General features: G+C 39.9%; 1 protein-coding gene across 6 annotated transcripts in view; it reads right to left on the bottom strand.

Annotated features, from left to right (window-relative positions):
* The window catches only part of INO80D (INO80 complex subunit D), a 72,003-nt gene that overhangs the window by 29,510 nt on the left and 20,376 nt on the right, over positions 1–22,117 (bottom strand). For all 6 annotated transcript variants that reach the window (XM_060623157.3, XM_060623161.3, XM_060623156.3 and 3 more), the window contains 2 exons: positions 16,685–17,436; positions 8,880–8,988 (listed from right to left, as the gene is read on the bottom strand). In XM_060623157.3, the coding sequence (XP_060479140.1) occupies positions 8,880–8,988; positions 16,685–17,436 (861 nt within the window). The remainder of the gene's footprint in view (positions 1–8,879; positions 8,989–16,684; positions 17,437–22,117) is intronic.

Here is a 22,117-nt window from a genome sequence, read left to right as displayed (position 1 = left end):
AGACTGGGGAAAAGGGCAGGGAGCAAATGTTTCTGAAACTCCAGGTAACAGGTAACAAGAACCCACGCCGGGGTGACACAGCAGGAATGCAGAAGAGGAGAGGTAACCCGCATATATATAAGGCAGACCTTGTCAACTGGGACAGGTAGATGGAAGGGACGAGAATCCCATGGCAGTTTCCATCACCGAAGACCAGGGCACAGGAACAAGAGCAGATCCAGGGCAGGACATAAATTCCATTTCAGACGTAAAGAATTTAAAGTACAGATGAGGTATCAAAGGCAGCAGTGGGAAAACCATTGGACATGATCAACAGGAACACAGTTAGGGAAGGAGTACAGATTTCATAGCCCAAAACCAGCAACTGAAGGACAAGGGAGTGACTGTAAGTAAAAGGGCACAGAGATAATAGAAAGAACAAGGCATATAAGGGCCATTATCGTAAAAGAATTAACTCAATTTGGTGACTGGATATAAAGGATAAGAAAACCAATAATGACTCAATGACTTTGAACTTGCATAACTAGGAGAATGGAAGGGCTATTAATAGAAAAAAGAGAGGAGAAACAACAAGTCTTAAAGGGAAAGTAAAGCTCAGGTAGATAATCATTTGCCAAAGCTGTTATTTGAAAAGACTCCATTATATTATAGCAGGGAGGAGAGACTAGCCCAGCAGTTCTCAAGTGTACAGTGAATGGAGAGAAGCACCTGGATGTTGAGGCGGGTTCCAGCATCACAAAAGTATTGAAAGCTTATACGGAATTTCCAGGCTTATCTTGTTGCGGACCAGGAAGCAGCAGTTTGCAGACCTGCACAGGTCCACAGACCACCCCTGGCATGGTCCTTAACCAGAAAATCTCCCAACATGCCTCCCAATTCTAAGATGTTGTGACATTAGTATTTCACACCTGGTTGCGGAGAAAGAGTAGCAAACTGGGCAGAGAAAGGCCAGTGTCCGTCATTGACCAGCAGTGACAAGGCCTGGCACCTACTGCATTCTTGGTATGTTACCTTCCTTCCTTATCTGTGAAATAAAAGAGACCTGGGGCTTGGGGCGCCTGGGTGGCTCAGTCGGTTAAGCGTCCGACTTCGGCTCAGGTCACGATCTCACGGTTCAGGAGTTCGAGCCCTGCGTCAGGCTCTAGAGCTTGCTTTGGATTCTCTGTCTCCCCCTCTCTCTCTGCCCCATCCCTGCTTGTGTTGTCTCAAAAATAAATAAATAAACATTTAAAAAAGAGAGAGAGCTGGGATGTCTAGCTCCCAAGGTTGTTAGGAGAATGAAAAGAAAAGACTTATCTGAAATTAGAATACAACTATAGCTACTATTATTAAATATAGAAACCTAGGAATACTGGGTGGCTCAGTCAGTTAAGCATCTGACTCTTGATTTCGGCTCAGGTCATGAACTCATGGTTTATAAATTCAAGACCTATGTCCGGCTCTGCTGACAGTGTGGAGCCTCCTTGAGCTTCTCTGTTTCCCTCTCTCTCTGCCCCTCCCCTGCACACATGCACTCTCTCTTACTAAAAATAAGTAGTAAACATACACACACACACACACACACACGCATATGAGATACACCTATATCCATTAACTAGCCTAAACAGTTTTACCATGAGTTCTATCAATACCCAAAGAAAAACTAATTCTAATTACACACAAAATACTCCAGATGTCAGAAAAGAGGGGAATAGTCTCCTTTAATACAAGTACCCTAAGCTTGATACCAAAAATAAGGGGAAATATGACAAAAGGAAAATTATAGGAAAAGCTTATTAATGATCCCAGAGGCAAAAAATATTAGCAAATTGACTCTAGCAGTATATAATAAAGGACATATCCAATCTGGGTTAATTATTTAATTATTTCTCAATCCTACCTTACTATACATCTCTTCTGCAAAACAACACAATTTATTCCTCTTTTCTTTTCATGTTAAAAGTTCCTACTTCCTTGCTTCCTCCTGTTATTTTCCCCATTTTCTTCTATTCTCTTTCCAGTCATCACTCCATTTTTAGAAATTCTCATTTGTTTTTATAACTTCAACATCAACTTATATGCTGCGGGCATGAATTTGTTCTCTAGCCCGTACCTCACAATGATATTTCAGACACAGGATACTACTTGGTGTGCTCACCCACATCTACTACCCAAGAAATGCGAGAATTAGCAGGACAGAGTACTGGGAGGAGACCGGTGCACAGAGAGAAGCACTCTGCAGATCTACAGAGGATTCCCCTCAGTTCCTCACTTGAGTCCTGCGATCAGTACAGGAGTGTGGGAAATACTGGAGGCCAGGAAAGAACCACCTGAAAAGAGGAGGCCCAACAAATCCCAGCAGCACACGCAGGGCCAGGGTTAGTTTGTGTTCCCACTATCCCAAGCGGAAAAACCCGCAATATGCAGGGCACGGGGTAGACTACTCAGGAGCGTATGCCTCAGTTAGTGGGGTGAAATCAGCCCTAAACTAAAGGCTGTTGTGGTCCCATTTCACAAAGTTTAAAAAGCAAGGCTCAAAAGCTGCTTCTAAGAAACAACCATCTCCCAAAACAAAGCTCTTTAAAGATGACAAAATACCAGAATCAAATAAGTAAAATTAACAATGTCTGACATCTAATTAAAAACTACCAGGGGGCGCCTAAATGGCTCAGTGGATTGGGCATTCGACTCTTGGTTTTGGCTCAGGTCGTGGTATCACAGTTTTTGAGTTCAAGCTCCGCGTGGGGCTCTGTACTGACAGTGCGGAGCCTGCTTGAGATTCTCTCTCCCTCCGTTCCTCCCACTCTCTCTCTCTCTCTCTCTCTCTCAAAATAAATAAATAAAACTTTTAGTAAATCAGGAATCAACGGACAATTATAACTATATTTCACATGTTTGAGAAGGTAGAGTCATCATGACCGTGTCAAGGAGAGACATGGACAATATAAAGAAGACCCAAAACAAACTTCTAGAGATGAAAAATACAGTATCTAATATGAAAACTACACTGAATGGGATTGATGGTTGATGAGGTGCCACAGAGAAAAGATTAACAAACCTGAAGATTGCAATGGAAACTTTCCAAAATGGAACAGAGAGAGGAAAAAAACAAGTGAACAGAACATCAATAAGCTGTGGGATAATTTCAAGCAGTCTAAAATATGTGTATCAAGTCTCTTACATAGAAGGGGGAAGAAAAATAATTGAAGAAATCTTGGCCAAAATTTTTCTAAATTTCATAATTATAAACATACAGATCCAAAAGGTCAATGAACCCCAAACACTAGAAACAGAAAAAAAATTAACTACACAAACGGTTTAAAACTACTGATAAAGAGGGGCGCCTGGGTGGCTCAGTCGGTTAAGTGTCCAATGTTGGCTCAGGTCATGATCTTGCTGTCAGTGAGTTCGAGCCCCGTGTTGGGCTCTGTGCTGACAGTGCAGAGCCTAGCGCCTGCTTCAGATTGTGTCTCCCTTTCTCTCTGCCTCTCTCTCTCTCTCTCTCAAAAATAAACATTAAAAAATTTTTTTAAAAAAACTACTGATAAAGAAAAAAACGTCAAAACTCAGAGAAAAAAAGATACATAATGCTCCTTGGACCCAAGATGTGAATGACAGCTGACTTCTTAATCAGAAATAATGCAATCCACGTGAGCAACACCCTTAAGTACTGAAAGAAAAATGGTTAACTTAGGATTAATATCTTTCAAAAATGAAGGCACACATTTGCAAAACCATGGTGGACCTACAGGGTATTATGCTAAGTGAAGTAAGTCAGAGAAAGACAAATACCGTATCATTTCACTTATATGTGGAATCTAAAAAACAAAACAAAGCAGAAATGAACCCATAAATATGACCAACTAGTGGTTGCCAGAGGGGAAGTAAACCATTCATACAGAAAGAAAATGACATCAGATGGAAATATGGAACTATTCAAAAAATAAAGAGCCCTAGAAATTATAAATATGTGGATAAACACAAAAGAGTTATTTTTCTTTGAAATCTCCTTAAAAGAGAACTAACTGCTTAAGACAACAGCAATGTATTATGGGGGTTATAACATATGTAGAGGGAAACATATAGCAACAAGCGTCTATGTTAGATGCAAGGAAGATTGGGGTGCCTGGGTGACTCAGTCAGTTAAGTGGCAGACTCTTGATTTCGGCTCAGGTCATGATCTCACGTTTCATGAGTTCAAGCCCCGCATCGGGCTCTGCACAGAAGACTCCAGAGCCTACTTGGGATTCCTTCTCTCTTCCTCTTTCTCTGTTCCTCCCCTACTTGTGTGTGCGCACCCTCTCCGCTCTCCCTCTCTCTCTCAAAATAAATAAATAAACTTAAAAGAAAAAAAAAGGAAAAGAAAACAAGGAAGATCTCAGATTTAACTAATTTATCACCTTAAAAACTTGAAAAAGATCTGCCCCTCCTTCACTTGTGCACGCACACGCATGCTCTCTCTCTCAAAATAGATAAGCATTAAAAAACTTGAAAAAGACAAACTAAAACAAAGAAGGAAGGAGTAAAAGAATAGAAGAGAAGGAAAAAGTAAAGAACAGAAAGCAATGACATAAAGCTAACAGAGAATCAATGAAACCCAAAACTGGTTCTTTAAGCAGATAAATGAAAAAGAATAGAAAATGCACACATAGGGGTGCCAGGGTGGCACAGTCAGTTAAGTGTCCAACTCTTGATTCCGGCTCAGGTCACGATCTCATGGTTCATGAGTTTGAGCCTCGCATCGGGCTCTGCGGTGACAGGGTGGAGACTACTTGGGGTTCTGTCTCTCCCTCTCCCTCTCTCTCTCAAAATAAACATTAAAAATAAAAGAAAATGCAGGGGCGCCTGGGTGGCTCAGTCATCGGGTAAAGTGTCTGACTTCGGCTCAGGTCATGATCTCGTGGTCTGTGGGTTCAAGCCCTACGTCAGGCTCTGTGCTGGAAGCTCGGAGCCTGGAGCCTGCTTCGGATTCTGTGTCTCCCTCTCTCTCTGCCCCTCCCCCATTCGTGCTCTGTCTCTCTCTCACTCTCTCAAAAATAAACATTAAAAAAAATTTTTTTAAATAAAGTTAAATAAAATTAAATAAATAAAAAATGAAATAAAATACACAAATAGACATACATATACATGTCAAGGGCTCCAACCCAATTACAGTGTTTTCAATATAGTGTTGATTAAATAGAAAATCCACATGGAAAAAAAAACGGTCCTTATTACTACCTCACATCATGTACAAAACATACAAAAAAAAATTTCACAAAGATTGATTGCCAGTAAAATAATAAAGCTTCCAGAAGATATGTAGCTTTATGACAGGGGGGTAAGCAATGATTGTTTAAAAGAGTCACAAATACACTAACCATAAAGAAAAGACTAATAACTTGTCCTCATTAAAATTAAGAACGGTTTTCTATCAAACATACCATTAGAAATATGAAAAGGTAAGCAGTTACTAGGTAATTACTGTTCCTTAAAAATATATTTAACATACCGACTTATTTCTGCTACTGAGACCTCAGGAAGAGCCTGAGAGAACTCTTTTAGCACATGTGTCTACAGTCAGACTAAGTAACCAAGAAATCTTTTACAAAACAAAACCAGGGCACCTTGACCAACACAGCGGGTACAGCATGTGACTCTTGATCTCCGGTTGTGAATTCAAGGCCCACATTGGGCGTAGAGCTTACTTAAGAAAATGAAACAGGGGCTCCTGGGTGGCTCAGTCAGTTAAGTGTCCAACTCTTGATTTCCGCTCAGGTCATGATCTCATGGTTCGTGGGGTCAAACTTCGCATCAGGCTCTGCACTGAACAGTGTGGAGCCTGTTTGAGATTCTCTCCTTCTCCCTCTGTCTCTGTTCCTCCCTGATTCTGTTCTCTCTCTCTCTCAAAATAAATAAAACTTCAAAAATAAAGTCTTTAAAAAGAACAAAACAAAACAAGGCCAAACTTTTCCCTAAAATTTCTTCAAGTATAATCCTAGTTTAGCAAGAAAACTCATGAAAAAGTTCTGGGGAGGGGAGGGGTTTGTGGAGAACGGTGATCAGAACACTATCGGTTTTTCTTCCAAAATTCCAAAAACTCAATGAACTCACTGAACAATCTTAAGAGGTAAAAACTTTTGAGTAATTTTAAATGGCAAAACTTCTTGAAGATACAATGCACAGGCTAGGTAGGGCCAATTTTCTACAGCTGTCCATTTTCTACTACACTTAACCACAAGGTACAATAAATGACAAGTAGCTGCAAGACGAAACTGAAATAAAGTTGTTCCCTGGGTAGTTTAAATACAGGACAAAGGTCCCCACGAGAGGGCACAGTGGCAGATACAGACGGTGGAGATGCAGACAACGAAAGCATGCCAAACCAGGCCAATCCAAGTTTCACCCAAGGGAGACCATATGGTGTGTCCATTCCCAGATCACAAGACTTTGACGAGAATATGCTGAGTGAGTGAATGAATGAATGGATGGATGGATGAATGAAGGGAAAAGATTAAAGTGCCTGCTGGACAAGAAGTGAGGATGGGTACTTATAAAAAGAAGGCAAATATCCTGAAGGAAAAGGAGAACCAGGAAAAGAGTATTGTGGTAAATCAGAGAGCAAGCCAGCTAGCAAAAGTGACCAAGAGAGTAAAATGCTACAGAGATGAAGAAAAACTTGATGGTCTCAAGTCTAAAACAACAGAAATATTCCAAAAACTCTGTAAGAAATTGAGGGCAGAAACAGGGGCACCTGGGTGGTTCAGTTGGTTAAGCGACTGACTCTTGGTTTCAGCTCAGGTTACGATCTCACGGTTTGAGTTCCAGCCCTGCATCAGGCTCCACACTGACAGTGAGAGCCTGCTTGGGATTCTCTCTCTCCCTCTCTCTTTGCCCCTGCCCTGTTCGCACATGCTCTCAGTCTCTCAAAAAAAAAAAAAAAAAAAAAAGAAAGAAAGAAAGAAAGAATAGAAGGCAGCAACAATATACATTGCTCCTAATCAAGAGCAAATGTGCCTAATATTGATGTTCAGGTCATCCTGAGAATTCCAACAGGAATCTTAACTACCATTAATCAATCATTTCCCATGTATAGGGCATTGTGCTAAGCACTGACTTATGTTCCCTCATTTACAGCAATTTGGAAAATTAATTCAAAATATCCCAAATCAAGTTAAGCTCATAGGAACATCAACCTTAGGAAGCATGACGGATCGGAGCTGTAATTACAAAGGTGTGAGTTCAACTGTACTCTCTCTGAAAAAAAAAAAGAATTCACTAATGGTAAGCAAGCAGTCTTGAATGACACATAAAATGGGACCTTTGAGACAGAAAAAAAAGTACAGCATTCTCTGATACTGTCTGGGAGTTGTGGAGGCGAGGATGACTGGCCGTCAAGAAATCCAACTAGTTCCCCTTGCTCTAGTTAGTTCCAGGCCCAAATAAGCTCCCCATGTAGGCTGGCTTCGTCAACATTTGTACTACTTTATGATTATTTCTCAATTTGAACTGGCATTTTGGTTTGTACATTAGTCTCTAACGAATCAGTTCCCTAAGCCTAATTATTTCTGGCTGTACTAACAGATCACATATTAAGCCTATAAACTAAAAAAAACCAGACCCTAGAGAATATATGTCCGTACAACAACACTGTGGAATTCTAGGAGTCAGCCGCGGGCAGATAGCTGGCCTCCCCTCTATCTTGCCAAACATCTATTCAAACCACAATACTTAAAAAATAATAACAATTAGCTGAGTCTGAGAGTCATCTTTGGCTCCACAGACAGGGATCTATTTCAGTATGGTTAACTGTACCAAGTGAATCCCTAAGGCAGTCCCCTGAAACAGAACGAGCTTTCTCACTATCAAGGAAGGGGCTGTGTGTTAATCAACCTACAGCTTTCTCATAAGGCAGATACCAAGAACCTTCAAAGAGATTATCTTGAAAAACATTTTAGCAAATTAGAAATACTCAGCGCTTGGGGTGCCTGGGTGGCTCAGTCGGTTAAGCGTCTGACTTCGGCTCAGGTCATGATCTCACGGTTCATGGGTTCGAGCCCCACATCAGCTCTAAGTAGACAGCTTGGAGCCTAGAGCCTGCTTTGGATTCTCTGTCTCCCTCTCTCTCTGCCCCGCCCCCCCACTTGCGTGCTCACGCTCTCTCTCTCTCTCTCTCAAAAATAAAACAAAAAAAAGTTTAAAAATATTCAGCACTCGGGGCGCCTGGGTGGCTCGGTCGGTTAAGCATCCAACTTCGGCTCAGGTCATGATCTCATGGTCCGTGAGTTCGAGCCCCGCGTCGGGCTCTATGCTGACAGCTCAGAGCCTGGAGCCTGTTTCAGATTCTGTGTCTCCCTCTCTCTCTGCCCCTTCCCTGTTCATGCTCTGTCTCTGTCTCAAAAATAAATAAACGTTAAAAAATTAAAAAAAAAAAAAATATTCAGCACTTAAGAAATATCAAAGAATGGATCAATCTTGTGGAAGACAGATTAAGTAAAAACCACTGATTTTCCAGCTAACTATAAGAGCACAGCCAAAGAAGATCCAGATACGTCAGAAAGTGGGACTCCAAGTAGCCCTGGGACCACAGCCAAGTTCCTCAACCTGTCTGGGCCTTGGTTTCCTCTTCTGTAAAATGAGGAAATGAGACTAGGTAATCTCTAAAGTCCCTTTTCCACTCTAAATTCTATTATAATTGGTTCCTTCAGTGATAAATGGGAAAGGTACAGAAACGAATTTCCCAATTCAACTGAAGCGTAGCTCTCCTCCAACAATATAGTACGTTTCTTCCCAAGTAGAATCTATTTCACCTCCATTACAACAAAACTAGATCCAACGAAATAAACAAACATTAGCATATAGAATGAAAAATCGGGCCACAGCAGGGGTAATTAAAGAATGAAAACAAAAGGAAGACTTACGTGTGTCTTTCATATCTGAGGGTTTCTCGGATGGACCATGCCACCTGGTATGGCGAGGCCTGCTCAGAGTCCTCCGGTTCCTCTCCACTCTCTTCCGACCAGTCCAACCCTGGGACAGAGGAGAGGATATGGCAGGTGAGAATAAATGTATTCTTACTTAAAATTTAGGAAAAAAAAAAAAAAAAAGCTACCCAAAATGCATAACACAAAAACCTACAGCACCTGCTATCACAGTGTACATAAAATGCCTCCTGATGAGTTTCATCCCTGTTCTGGCAAAAATAAATAATGAATACATGACATACACTCAGGTTAAAATAATGACGTTATAACAAAAAGCTATATTCCGAAGATGAAATTCTTCTGTCAGACATTTTACAGACTACACACAACATAAGCAGGGATTAAAGTACCCCCCTGCCAAAAAGGTAGAATTTCTGAAGTATCAAAACGTTATACGTTAAACATCATACATTCTGACATATATAATGTCAGGGAAACCCAAAACATCTTGACAATGGTAGGTAAGGAAGGCTAATGTATGTTCAGGTAAGAAAGAAATCAAAAGGTACTGGTGAAAGCACTCTATACTTCAACAAAGAAGGGCCTTAGAATAAACTGTCAAAGGCAGACACTTCATCCCCTTTCCCAACACCTCCAAAAAAAGGACTCCACTCCCCCCAAGCAGGGCCATTGACTGGCTCGTGCCCTCTGCAGGAAGAGGGAAGGGTAAGATGGCAATAACCTGATGTGGCTTGGAGTTCCTTTTAGTTCTTTTACACAAGAGCTGGCACATTTTGTGACATTTTGAAAAACAAGTTTAAAGGGGAAAAATAGAGAAATATGGTATGAACAATCACTTATTTTATTAAATGCTACTGTTTTTAATGATTGGATAATTACTAGCTTCCAACATAGATGTTTTACCTTTATAGAAGTTTTGTATCTTGAAAAGGTCTTAATACTGATGTTACACAGCCTAACATCCATAACTTCAATATACTGATAACGCAATGAGACTTTAATTAGATACCTTGATAAATACTGATGTTGTACAGCCTAACACACATAACTTTAATATACTCATACTTCTATGAGACTTTAGATACCTTCATAACTAGTATGGTCTTCCCTCTTAAACCTCCTAAAATCAAAAGACCATCTTCATTAGACACTTATGTTAAAAAGGACCTCACAAGTTGCTTCTATAATTTAAATGAGTTTATATGTGCTAAATAGGGAAATTAAGAAAAGGCTAATCAAAATGCAAACGATAAATGCTTAAAATTAAATAACACACTGCCACTGGCATAAAGAAACCTCAAATCTAGTTCCAAGATGACCATCCAAACTGTCGAGTCACCTTAAAAAGTAAATTACTGTCTCTCTACTAAAATAGTAATTACAAAAAACAAGTCAGAAACAAGTAATCACAATAGAATTAGCTTCAGGACAGAATATTAAAAGGCAAGGCCTTTCAAACACAAAGTTACATTTAAGCACTTTCAAAAATTAGGACATGAATTATCTTTTACTGTTTTTATATAATTAACAGCAATTTCTACTAAGTCACCTGTACCTTCTCTGAAAAAGTCAAGATCTCAGTCATAAGTACTAAGATGGAAGTGTTTCTCTTGTGAAATTAACTGTCCAATAAAGCAAACCTTTGATCTTGGCTTCATTATCACTAGTTTTAATGTAACTAACTGAGATAACCAGCCCAGGCAAAACTGTAAAAGCTGATTACAAAACTGTATTTTTCTTTAAGTATTCTTTGCTGACATGAATGCAGACTGCACTTGGTCACAACAGTGCATTACAAGTTCTCTTCTCCAAAGTAACCTTTGTTTTGAAAACCTAGGCCTGTAATATGCTTGAATAAAAAAGACAATACATTTTCTATAAGTTTTCATTCTGTTCAAAATGATAGAGCCTGGGTGGCTCAGTCAGTTAAGCTTAAGCGTCTGACTTTGGTTCAGGTCATGATCTCAGGGTTCGTGGGTTCGACCCCCACGTGGGGCTCTGTGCTGACAGCTTAGAGCTGGGAGCCTGCTTCACATTCTGTGTCTTCCCCTCCCTCTCTGCCCCTCCCCTGCTCACACCCTGTCTCTCTCTCAAAAATAAATAAACCTTAAAAAAAATTTTTAATTCAAAATGATAGAAAACCTGCCCTCAACACAACATAGTTTGTTTCAAAAGCTAAAAGAAAAAAATCAGCACCCACAGATAATCCAAAGTATAAATATTTAGAAGAGGACGTAGGTAAATTGTGGAATAAGAGGCAAACATCTGGGAAAAAATAAAGTTAGATCTTTGCCTCAAAACTCATACCTAATGAATTCCAAATAGAGGACTGCAATGTAAATAATAAGACAAGAAAAGGACTAAAAGAAAATATAGGTGAACATATTACACAGTCTTGGAATGAAGAGAACCCAAGCAAGTAAAAAACAAAATAAAGCAAAACAAAACAATAAACCTGATTCAAAAGGAAGAAATTCTAAAAAAATAGAACATACAAACGATTTCAACTCCTAAATTCCAAAATCATTATCATAGATATTTAAAAGCAAATAACAAATGGGCAGGAGAGGTTTTTGCAACAAATATGATGTATAAAAAGCTGTTACCTAATCAATAAAAAAAGAGAAACACTTCCATAAAAATGAGTGAAAAAAACCTGAAAAGGTGAAAAAAGAACAAGACATATAAATGTTCAAAAAGCATACGAACAAATACTCAAAGCTACATTATTAATTCAAAATAGCAGTTCTCACTCCAAGTATGGTCCATAGATCCCCAGGGGTCCCTGAGACCCTCTTAGAGAGTTCCTTAGGTCAACACTACCTTCAAAATAATACTAAGACATTATTTGCTCATTTCACCATGTTGACATTTGCACTGATTGGGGCGGGGGGAGGAGGGAACCATGGTGAGCAAACCTGCTGGCACCTCAGCAGGAATCAGAACAATGGCACCAAACTGTACTAGAAGTCATTATAGGTTTCACACCATGAATTGCAGTGAAATAAAAGCCAAAAACAAGTTTTAAGAGTATCTTTGACAAAGCAATTGTATATTAAAGATTATTGATTTTATTAAATCTCAGTTCTTTTTTTTTTTTAATGTTTATTTATTTTTGAGAGAGACAGAGACAGAGTGTGAGCGGGGGAGGGACAGAGAGAAAGGGAGACAATCTGGAACAGGCTCCAGGCTCTGAGCAAGCTGTCAGCACAGAGCCCAACGCAGGGCTTGAACTCACAGACCGCGAGATCATGACCCAAGCCAAAGTCGGATGCTCAACCAACTGAGCCACTTAGGCGCCCCTAAATCTCAATTCTTGACCACACGTCTTTCCAACATCTTTGTGACTCAATGGCAAGTCATCAAGCGCCTCTGCATACCTCCCAAGAAAGTATGGTGGTTGCCTTGAGGAAAACACTTGCTCCACTGTTTTAGCTGTGACCTCAACTAGCTGCTTTTTTGTCATCCAACACCATTTTTATTCGAAAGAGTGACTGACAAACTACAGTTATTAAGACTTGGGTATCTGGCAGTCATTTTTTTCTAAAATGAATGCAGTGAAACTGTCACTTCAAAGAAAGCAATGAACAGTATTTGCTCCCAACTATGAAATTCACATTTTCACTTGAAAGCTTGTTGTTGTTTTGTTGTTGTTGTTGTTTTTGGTTTTGTGGTTTTTTTTTTTTTTTTTTTTTTGGAAAACCTGAAGTCTTCACTAAGTCTATGACAACTTTCTAAAAGATTTTTCTGATGAGGTTGGTGAGAGTATCAATGAATGTGATTTTTAAATCTTGCGTAACGAAATACATCAACATTTGGAACATATGTTTAACTTGGTAAACCGCTAATTTCCAAATGACCAACACATGACGTTACAAAATCATGCATGAGTAAAAAGATCCATGCAAAGTACAAAGTAGATCAATGGATTTTAATGTAACAGTTTGCAAAAATTCCTTGATAATGGCTTCAGATTCCACATTGCAACTAATCTTTAAAAACCCACCACCTGGGGCGCCTGGGTGGTTCAGTTGGTTGAGCGTCCGACTTCGGCTCAGGTCATGATCTCGCGGTCCGTGAGTTCGAGCCCCACATAGGGCTCTGTGCTGACTGCTCAGAGCCTGGAGCCTGTTTCAGATTCTGTGTCTCCCTCTCTCTCTGACCCTCCCCCGTTCATGCTCTGTCTCTCTCTGTCTCAAAAATAAATAAACGTTTAAAAATTTTTAAAAATAATAATAATAAAAAATAATAATAAAAACCCACCACTTGTTGGGGGCGCCTGGGTGGCTCAGTGGGTTAAGCATCTAACCCTTGACTTTGACTCAGGTCATGAGAGCCCTGAGTCGGGCTCTGAGTTGATAGCATGGAGCCTGTTTGGGATTCCCTCTCCCTCTCTGCCCCTCCCCTCCACTTGCTCTCTCACTCAAAATAAACAGACATTAAAAAAAAAAAAAAAAAAAAGAGGACGCCTCTTCTCAGTGGCTCAGTTGGTTGAGCGTCCAACTTCAGCTCAGGTCAAGATCTCACAGACTGTGAGTTTGAGCCCCACATTAGGTTCACTGTCGTCAGTGCAAAGCCCACTTCAGATCCGCCATCCCCCTCTTCTCACACTCTCTCTCAAAAATAAACATTAAAAGAAAAAAAACTGCAAAACTTAAAAACCAACAGAAAAAAGAAAAAGAAGAAGAAAAGAAACTACCACTTGTGAAATTTTGGTGTAGAATCAAGAATATCCATAATTATTTTTTAAAAACCAGTAAAATATTCCTCCCTTTTCCAGCTACGAATGTGTAAGGCCATATTTTTATCTACTAATCAAAACCACGTATTACGACAGAGTGAACGCAGAAGTGGACGGGAGAATCTAGCTGTCTCCCAGCAAACCACACATTAAGATTTGCCCAACAATGTAAAATAATGCTGCTCTTATTATATTTCTGTTCTTGGGAAAACATATAGCTATTTTTCACAAAAAGAACATGTTAACATGTAGTGACTTTGCTGTCATCTTTAAATGCATTAGGATTTTTTAAATTTCTGAGTTTTAATTTCTAATTCAGTAAATATCAATAAATTTAACTCATATACACAAAGGCTTTAGAGTGTCCTCAATAATTTTTAAGAGTGAAAAGGGATTGATTCTAAAGCCAAAAAGCTTGAGAAACACTGATCTAAAGTACACAAATTAAAGCAAATTTTGGGGGCGCCTGGGTGGCTCAGTCGGTTAAGTGTCCAACTTCGGCTCAGGCCATGATCTCGCTGTTCCTGAGTTTGAGCCCCGCATTGGGCTCTGAATTGAGAGCTCAGAGCCTGAAGCCTGCTTTGGATTCTGTGTCTCTCACTCTCTGCCCCTCCCCTGCTTGTGCTCTGTCTCTCAAAAATAAATATTTAAAAAAATTTAGTAAAAAAATCAATTTGTATCAAATTTGGAAAGGCAAAATAACAACTAATACCTCATACTATAAAGATGTAGAAAAACTATCATTGTCATATACTGCTGAAAGAGGTAATGTGACAAAATAATTCTGAAGAAAATATTTGACAACATGTATCAAAAAGCTTTCTATTTTAAGTTTTATTTATTTACTTTGAGAGAGAAAACAACATGAACAGGGGAGGGACAGAGACAGAAGGAGAGAAAGAATCCCAAGCAGGCTCTGTGGGGTCAGTGCAGAGGGTGATGCAGGGCTTGACCTCACGACCATGAGATCGTGACCTGAGCTGAAATCAAGAGTCAGATGCTTAACTGACTGAGCTACCAGGTGCCCCTCACAAAACTTTTTAAAAACTGCAAAAGCTTAGAATCCCCAATTCTGCTTCTAGGAATCTATTTGAAGGAAAAATTAAAGATGTGACAGTAATAATTTTACTGTGAAACTATACAGCTACAACACTTTATAATGATACAAACTGCAAACAACCTAAATTAGAAAAAGGATTCAGCTGTGACAAATGACGTTTTATATGAAAAATTACTCCCTTGGTAGTCCAATATGAAAAAATTTTAAAACAGTTTACAAAACTGTATGTAGAGCAGGAACCCAATTTTACATAACTTAACTATACCAAGGCATTAACAAATCAGTATTAAAGTTTGGGTGTTCTAATTTATTATTTTTATCTACACCTTTTCTTTAAGTTTTATTAGTTGCTTTAATTACCAAAAGTCATACATGGTTTACTAACAGGTGAAACAATATAAAACTATACTGTAAGAAGAGTTACCTTTCCCGTCTCTGTAAAAACACATCCTGACCAGTTTTATCCCCCCTTGAGAGCCAGTGTCAGCAGCCTGGTAGTGTATATTCAGTTACACTTTGCCTATAATCACACCTAAGAGGCAAACATCTATCTATACATATGCTTGATCAATAGATACACTGGTGCCCCCTGTTGATTTTTTTTTAATGGGATAATACCCATACTTCTTGGTTCTTTTCTACTTAATATAACACAGGCACATCAAGTTAAAACATACAGACTTCATTCTTTTTAATAGCTATATAATACTTCATAAAGCATATATATACCATAATTACTCAAGGCCTACTATTGGTTATAAAGGTTGTTTCTGGATTTTTAATACTGCAAGCAACGTTGCAATAAACATCCTTGAACACATATCCTTACATTTTGATATATGTATTTTTTAATCCAAAGATAGAGTCCCAAAAGTGAGTTTGCTGGCTATATATACACACTCTTAATTAGTAAATACTACCACATTACTTATCAGCAATGTATAAGCCTCATCAACAACACTGGATATAGTTTTTGCCAATCTGATAGTAACTTACTGTTAACTTTAATTTGCATTTCCTCACCTGTTATGGGGATTGGGGTTTTCACTGGTTTACTGACCATTTAATTTACCTTTCTTCTTCCTCTATTCCCATCCTTTTCCTATTTTTCTATTCTATTGCTATCATATGCCATGCAAATAATTTTTCCTAAAGTTAGGATCACAGCTAACACCATATTTAAGAATAAATTCCAAATGAATTAAAAGTTTAAATAATCAGGGGTGCCTGGGTGGCTCAGTTAAGCTTTGGAATCTTGATTTCAGCTCAGGTCACGATCGAGGTTCACCTGTTTAGGATTCTCTCTCTCCCTCTCTCTAACCCTCCCCTGCTCGTGCACATGGGCTTTCTCTCTCAAAAGTAAATAAATAAACTTAAAAAAAAGTTTAAATAATCAAAAACAAGCTATCAATAACAAAATATAAAGTATCTGTATAAACTTGGGATCAGAGAGATTTTCTTGAGCAAGAAAATTCAGAAGCAATAAAGACAGACATTTGACTACATTAAAGTTTTAGCTGTATTTTTTTTTCCACTTTTAAATTATCAACAGATATTGCTTTGGGAATTTTTTTTAACAAGTTTTTCTTTTTTTTAACTGTCGGCAGATATTAACAACGCTATCGTTATTCCAAAGTCCTATGATAAGACATGTCGAAAACCTCATCAGACACAGGTGCTGAGCTGGCAGAGGCACAGAACTGCCAAACACAACCAACCGCCTTTTAATACCGCTGCTACGACCACTAACCAGAAGCTGTGATGGGATTCTACACTTCCCAACTGCAGCTTCCGCATCCTGTGCACCAAGGAGGTTTCCTTTACCAAGGCCTGCCTAAACACGGCGCCCCGCAGCGGACCCCCGCGCCGGTGCCCTCCACCCCCATCGCACGCGGGGCGGCCGTGGGCACGTGGCCTCGCGGGAAAGGGCACATTTTGTTCCCGTCACGCGGGCACGATCTGGCACAAGAGAGAACTCACCTAGATGGGGGAACAGATCGGTGTCCAGCTGATGTTTCTGGGTGCACAGTCTCACCAGTCTCTGCAGTCGGCTGATGCAGGAGAAGTGTGGAGAGAAGGCTGTGGCTTTCATAAGGACCCGATCAGTGCTGGGCGGGTCCGCGGCGGGCGCCCTGCCGGAGGGCAGGAGCGGCAGCGGCCTCTTGTGAGACGACTGCCTTGCTTGTGCTATAGTGTGTGTGGTGGGGGCCACTCCCTGCAGTGGTAGGCTGGTGTTCGGAGGTGGAGGGGACTTGCAGACGAAACCCTGCGGTGGCGGCGGCGCCGGAGGTTTTAAAGAAGTGGGGGAGGGTGACGGGTGGGGGTGCTGCTGCGGGGGCTGCTGCTGTGAAGGTGCAGGAGGGGGACTAAAGTGCTCTTGTCGAACTTTTAAAATCTCGGTCTCTCTCTGGCGCTGCCGATTCTGGGCCAACTTGCTCTGCAACTTCTTTCTCACAGTTGCCCCTTTCTTTAGGTCATCATCTTCCTCGTTGAAAGCAAACGGGTCTTCCAACTCGGTTTCCAGGTAGTGGAGAGGGACCCTAGCCCCGGGCGGAGAGAGGGACATTCCATCCAGTCCATTGGGCATCTTCAAGGCCAGCGTGGGCACCGTCAGGCTGAAAGCCATGGTATCCATCTGGTGCCTGACCTTTACCTCATCTATAGGATCATTCTTTTTCTTCCTCTCTTTTTTCGGGATAAAGCCAAGTACCTGCAAGTGGCTGTTGCAGTACCTTTAAAAACACACACACAGAAGGGGGAAAGGTTTATGATATACAGAGTAAGAAAAGGAGAATATAGAACGACATGGTATAAATTGTGACTCCTGCCTAATATGTTATAAATTCATGACTGTCTTAACTCTTGGCATTGGTGGATTTAATGTAAACAACTGCCGCTACTCTCAAGCAATCCTCCAAGTCTGCCATTTTCCTGAAGCAAATATGTGAACGGTGTATGTGCAGCGGCTGCAGGACAGAAGCAAGTCATTCAAATAGTGAGTGGCCCCGGATAACCATCTGGCTATTGCTTCTGGCTCTGCTTTGTTATTTTATTTTGTATTCATAGCATACAAAGTAACGAGTCTAAAGGATCACTTAAAACTCTCCTATGCAGAAATATGTATGTATGTATATTTTCAAATATTTGTAGTCACAAAGATCTTATGACATAGCCCCTAATAATGGAGTGTCTACAGTGTATTCTACATACACACATACACACACACACACACACACACAAAGAGAGAAAGAAGAGAATACAAAAGAGAAGGAAAAAGTATTTTAAAACTAATTAGTGGGACTACAGATGAAAGGAGTTCCTCAACAGCGAGAGAGAGGAGTACATGTTTCTACCTGCAGTAAATACTAAAATAATGCCCTGTATACAGATGAGGAAGCTAAACCTGATGGAAATCAAATAACTTGCCCCAAACCCCACATCTGGAAAGTGTCAGAGTGGAGACCTGAACAGATTATCAAAGCTCAGAAAGACTCTTAGTAGGTCTTCAACACGAGCTACTTTTGTAATGTAAATGGTATTTTAAAAATACTAAAAAAGGACAGAATCCTTCTACGTGATAAGAAAGTAGAATGCATGTTGCTCCAATAAACCACACTGAAAACCTATGGAGGCTTTTCGCCACTAGAAAAGCAGTGTTTTCCAAACTGGTATTGCTTAAGCAATTCAGAGTAGGTTAACAAGTATGCTTTAAAGAGTATTCCATGCTTAAATAAATTTGGAAAATACTGGCTTAAACAGAATTAGACAACGATTTTGTTGTTTGTTTCTGATGAACAACTTCTCACAGCATTTTGTATGATAATGTGCATTATGCTTCGAGGTGGAGATGTACCCATCTGACAGTGTTTCCCTAACTTATTCGAAAATGGCATCTGTTTTGACTGTAGCCCACCTGTGTTATCTCCATCGGACACAGTTTTGGGGGAAAAGGCACTAAAGGAAATAATTAACGTCAGTCCTCAAACTCATTGGGCTGCATCGAACAAATTTTAATTGTTTTTAACGTTTATTTATTTTTGAGAGAAAGAGTGCACGAGCGAAGGAGGGGCAGAGAGAGAGGTAGACAGGATCCGAAGCAGGATACGCTATAGTGCAGGGTGTGATTTGGGGCTCGAACCCACGAACGGTGAGATCATGACCTGAGCCGAAGTCAGATGCTTAACTGACTGAGCCACCCAGGTGCCCATGAAACAAATTTTTAAGTAGTTATTAAAAATACAGATTCACCAAATAATCAGGAGACATGGTTTCGTTGGCTTTATACATAAATCTATCAGAGGCACTTCTCAATTTTAATAGGACTATTAAGAAAGCTTTCTGGGGGGGCGCCTGGGTGGCTCAGTCAGTTAAGCGGCTGACTTCGGCTCAGGTCATGATCTCGCGGTCCATGAGTTCGAGCCCCGCGTCGGGCTCTGTGCTGACAGCTCAGAGCCTGAAGCCTGTTTCAGATTCTGTGTCTCCCTCTCTCTGACCCTCCCCCGTTCATGCTCTGTCTCTCTCTGTCTCAAAAATAAATAAACGTGAAAAGAAAATTTAAAAAAAAAAGAAAGCTTTCTGGACAGTAAAGAGAATCTACACACCTAACAAGTTTGGGCTAGGTCTCACATATACCTTAACCAGAATAGATTCATAAAGCTGTGGCCAACAAGGAAAAAAGTTTCAAGGATAACCGCATTAACCAAGCTTCCCAATAAAGAATAAATGATTTCTGTTGTCGTTGTCAAGTCATTTTCAAATTAACAAAAGGGTTAGTGAGGAGAATAATATTTTTTTAATTTGGAAATCTAATTTTTCTGCTCATTACACACAGGCAGCCTGAACTGGTAACTGAGCCCGCTATGCGCCACCTCACGTAACATGGCAGAGGCTGATCTGCCTGTACAGTCCTTCCTCGACCTCACCCTCAACTCCTGCTCCAGCCACTCTGTCAGCATCACCACAACAGAGTCTGAATTTGTAAAAATAGTTCCTCTTCTAAAAGGGAAAAATTTTCATAGCTAGAATTACAACAGCTTCCTTAGTTATGATCGGTGCTTAAAAGTGTACAAATATGAACAGGGAAGACACTGCTAAGGGGTTCTTTTGACGGGAGGAAAATGTAAAATTGGACTATGATGATAGTGGTACAACCCTGTAAATATCCTAAAAAATACTGAATTGAATACTTCAAGTGCATGAATTGTATGGGATGTGAATTATATCTTAACTAAGCTGTTTTAGAAAAGAGTAAACATCAGGGCGCCTGGGTGGCTCAAGTCAGTTAAGCGTCCGACTTCGGCTCAGGTCATGATCTCGCGTTTCATGAGTTCAAGCCCCGCATCGGGCTCTGTGCTGACAGCGCAGAGCCTGGAGCCTGCTTCAGATTCTATGTCTCCCCCTCTCTCGGCCCCTCCCCTGCTTATGCTCTCTCAAAAAATGAATAAACGTTAAAAAAAATTTTAAAAAAAAAGAAAGAAAAGAGTAAACATACAAGAAACAAAAAAATTTCTTGGCAAATATACACTACTAATATGTATAAAATTATAGCAAACAAATTTAAAATATTATATAAAATAACCAACTTAATATAACCACTTACCTCTGAGACACCAAGGTAACAGTGATAAGCCTTAGCTTCCCAACTTTAAGTATATTAGGAAATTAACTTTACTTTTTAATTATACCAGTACTTCTACTGAACATAACATTATTCTACTTCAAAAAGGTAGAATCCCATAAGTTAGCATTTATAATACATACCAGATAAGTTAGACACCAGATATTGAAAACCCTCCTTTAGCTGACTACCAGTCAGATAATTTTATCAACCAAGAGTCCTTGGCGGGGGGGGGGGGGGGGGGGGGGGGGGAAGGCCTCAGGAATTTGTTTTCTAAAATAATACATTAAACCACCTCAAATTCCTAAGTGTCCAAAGAAAAACTGCATTAACAATAATGAAAGCTTTGCTGGGGTGAGCACTGGGTGTCCTATGGAAGTGATGAATCACTGGGTTCTACTCCAGAAACCAATACCACACTGTATGTTAACTAACTTGAATTTAAAAAAATAAAAAACTAATGAAAGCTTATTTTCAAAAGAATCTCAATCTTTTCTACACTAATATCATAGAGTGTAGTTGTAACTATCAATATTTATATACATGTTTAGACCTTATATGAATTCAACCTGGATTTTTTTTTTTTTAAGTTTATTTATTTATTTTGAAAGAGTGAGTGAGTGTGCATGAGCTGGAGAGAGGCAGAGAGGGAGACAGAGGATCAGAAGTGGGCTCTGGGCTGACAGGAGAGAGCCCAAGGCGGGGCTCAAACTCCTGAATGAGATCATGACCTCAGCCAAAGTCTGACACTTAACCGACTGAGCCACCCAGGCGCCCCTCAACCTGGATTTGAGGTAATAAGAAAAATATTACCTCCTGCTAGCTAATGTCTACCTTAATCTATTCCAAATGCTACAAATAATAAAAATATTGATCCCATTTGCATTGGTTTGAACCAATTTTGAAAAAATATATGCAGTTTAGTAAGTACTTAAGTTTTGCTTCTTTTGACATAGCAACACACAGAGTCCTTCCCCTTCTTGTTCTAAAAAGAGGAAATTACTTCAAATATCAAGGTGAAGACCTAGGATTGAGAGAATTAATATCTTGGAGAAATTCAGAGCTACTCTTGCTTTACTTCTTACTGCTAGCTAGTAGAAATTTCTTTACCTACTTGCTTCTGCTGAAATGAAGGGGAGGAAAAAAGCCACAGTGGACAACTGCAACTGTGATAAGCTGACAAAATTACAGGGGTGCCTATCTGGCTCAGTCAGAAGAGCATGTGACTCTTGATCTCGGGGTTGTGAGTTCAAGCCCCACATTAGATATGGAGATTACTTAAATAAATAAATAAACTAAAAAAAAAAAAAGACAAAAATTATAGATGTGTTTATAGTGGAGCTTGAAGTAAATTAATCCAAGTTCATCAATTCTTCAAGTTAAAAAAGGGCAGGGGTAAGAAGAAATGGGCATGTTAAGTCTGCTAAAACCAACTGGACCCATATGGTTAGCCAGGAACAGTGGTCCCTTTCTCATCTGAGATTAAAATTTTATTCCTTGGGGTGCCTGGGTGGCTTGGTCGGTTAAGCGTCTGACTTCAGCTCAGGTCATGATCTCACGGTCCATGAGTTTGAGCCCCGCGTCGGGCTCTGTGCTGACGGCTCAGAGCCTGGAGCCTGTTTCAGATTCTGTGTCTCCCTCCCTCTCTGACCCTCCCCCGTTCATGCTCTGTCTCTCTCTGTCTCAAAAATAAATAAACGTTAAAAAAATTTAAAAAAAAAAAAATTTTTATTCCTTGTCTCCCTGAGCAGCTGCTTCAAATTTTCAGGTATTGTAATGTGAAGCTTTAAGTGCTC

This window comes from Panthera onca, chromosome C1 (assembly GCF_046562875.1).
Source record: "Panthera onca isolate mPanOnc1 chromosome C1, mPanOnc1 haplotype 2, whole genome shotgun sequence".
Taxonomy (NCBI): domain Eukaryota; kingdom Metazoa; phylum Chordata; class Mammalia; order Carnivora; family Felidae; genus Panthera; species Panthera onca.
Note: the sequence above shows the minus strand (reverse complement) of the source record. Positions and strands in the feature narration are given on the sequence as shown.